Genomic DNA, 2,518 nt, shown 5'->3' with positions numbered 1-2,518 from the left:
ATAGGACGGTGTCATTTTCTCAGGACACAACGTTCTGCCTGAATGAGCAGTGAGTCATTGAAGTCTGTCTGTGTGTGTGTGTGTGTGTGTGTGTGTGTGTGTGTGTGTGTGTGTGTCTGTGTGTGTCTGTGTGTGTGTCTCTCTCTCTCTCTTTCTCTCTCTCTCTCTGTGTGTGTGTGTGTGTGTGTGTGTGTGTGTGTGTGTGTGTGTGTGTGTGTGTGTGTGTGTGCGTGTGTGTGTTTATATGTGTATGTGTGTACATCTGGAATCCATTGAACGTACAATGAAAATATAGATTGACTTTTTTAAGAGGTGGTTGGCGGATGCTTCGTTATGTTCTGCTCCTTCTTTCCTATCAAACATCTATCGTCATTAGAATTATACCTTCTCTGTTACTCTCTTGAAACACCTCTAATCTGTGGCACTTATGCTACCCACTTTGTTGCAAGTGCCCTTAAAAGTTTACGAAAACTTACTTTATTTAACGTTTGTTCTGTCCTCTTATACGAAAACGTGTAAAAAAAAAAAAAAAAAAGGGAGGATTCCCCCCCCCCCCCCCCCCCACCCAAAAAAAAAAATCCCAAAAGGACCCCCCCCCCCCCCCGCATTCTCACTGCGCTTTACATGACGGAGATCGGGGTTGTGGATGTGGAGGAAAGAAAAGGTTTCTATTTTGGGCTGCTTTTTGTTTTTCTTTGGTAAGTGTTTTACGGCGTTCGCAACAGCATACGGTCATATGAGCGTGTAGGAAACTTTTACAGCACTTGCAACACAATTAGATCATCTAACAGTTGTCAAGTATTAGAATGCTACAAGAGAATAAGAAATACAAAAAAAAAAGAAAAAAAAAAGAAAAGATACAGAGATCAGGACAGTAGACGGTTGACCCGAAAGAAGGAACAAGCAATACCAGAGAACACTCTCCAACCAGCCACCCGGAAAGTGGAGGGGAGAAAGAGGTCCCTTTGTGCGAGTTTTTACGCCGGATTTGACAGGAGGAAGGTATTGCATAGCTTCAGGTTTTCTGATTCGGCTAATGGAAGACGGAGGACCGGAGGAAAAAAGACAGGCAGCGTTGTGGCAAAGAACCTACTACCCTGAGCCTGTGCTCTGTCTATCTATCTATCTATCTATCTATCTATCTATCTATCTATCTATCTATCTATCTATCTATCTATCTGTCTGTCTATCTATCTATCTATCTATCTATCTATCTATCTATCTATCTATCTATCTATCTACCTATCTATCTATCTATCTAGTTATTCATCCATCTATCTATCTATATATCTATCTATCTATCTATCTATCTATCTATCTATCTATCTATCTATCTATCTATCTATCTATCTATCTATCTATCTATCTATCTATCTATCTATCTAGTTGTATTATATTGGGTTTTTTCCCATCAGAGTATTTAGAGATTATGGCGGGTCGTAAGGTTGTTGTTAGACAGACAGACAGACAGACAGACAGACAGACAGACAGACAGACAGACAGACAGACAGACAGACAGACAGACAGACAGACAGACAGACAGACAGACTGACAGACTGACAGACAGACAGACAGACAGACAGACAGACTGAGAAACGAAGAACGTCAGGGAGACAACGCAGCGAGATAAAAGGGACAGGCTGAGAGAGAAAACGGGGTGAAAGAAAGGAGAGGGGGGGGGGGGGGGGAGTGGAAAGTTTTCATCAGACCAGAACGTTGCATGCCTGGCTGGACTTTTAAAGAAAACGATAGCACTATTTGTAACTTGTTTCTACTTTTTTTTCTTCTTTTTTTTTTTGGCACTGGAGTACCTACTGCCACGAAGGACGCACATTCGCAGTTGTGAAATGATACGCTAACAAGGAAGGACGTATCCTTCGACGCTTCATTTTCAACAAGCTACCTTTTTGTGCTGATTTCTTCTTCTTTGCGATGGCAGCTGCAAAGATTCCAGATGTGGTGCTTGTTGTGTGTGGCATTCTTCTTGTCCTTTCTGGTACGTATTCTGAAATGGTCCCGTCTGAAGGGGACACAAGAATGTGGCGTTTAGTTTTACAGTAAAAAATAGCAATGTTGAGACGTTGTGGAAAGTATTGTCTGTGGCCATTTTTAATTTGTTTGTTCATCTCTCTTTAAAAAACAACAACAAAAAACAACTTTTGCCTTCCCCTTGCTAGATCTCATGTTTGTTTTGTAAAGTGTTTTACGGCGATCGCAACTGCATAAGGTCATATGAGCGCGCGGGACACACCTAATATTTTCAGTTGGTAAGAAATTTTGAATTTTGCCCCGGTAGCGGCCGAAGCCTACTCTTATCGATTTTAGACCACCAAGAGATCTTTAACGTACGCAACTTGCACACGGGCCCTCCGAGATTTTTCGCCCTTGTCCGAGAAGATCAGGGGTGTGGCAGGAAGACAGCTGTAAGAAGGAATCAAGGAGTAGCAGTAGAAAGGCTACAGAAAGAGTCAGGAACCCAGAGGAGGGGGCAAAGGAGGTGAGGGGGTGGGGGCAGAAA

The 2,518-nt window shown here is 42.5% G+C and overlaps 1 protein-coding gene across 1 annotated transcript in view; it reads left to right on the top strand.

Moving 5' to 3' along the window:
* Positions 1-1,869: 1,869 nt before the first annotated feature.
* Positions 1,870-2,518, top strand: part of LOC101856150 — a gene marked incomplete in the record, with an annotated part of 25,512 nt that continues 24,863 nt past the window's right edge. The window contains 1 exon segment of the mRNA XM_005112678.3: positions 1,870-1,996. Within this exon segment, the coding sequence (XP_005112735.2) occupies positions 1,933-1,996 (64 nt within the window).

This window comes from Aplysia californica, unplaced genomic scaffold, assembly GCF_000002075.1.
Source record: "Aplysia californica isolate F4 #8 unplaced genomic scaffold, AplCal3.0 scaffold01361, whole genome shotgun sequence".
Lineage (NCBI taxonomy): Eukaryota > Metazoa > Mollusca > Gastropoda > Aplysiida > Aplysiidae > Aplysia > Aplysia californica.
Note: the sequence above shows the minus strand (reverse complement) of the source record. Positions and strands in the feature narration are given on the sequence as shown.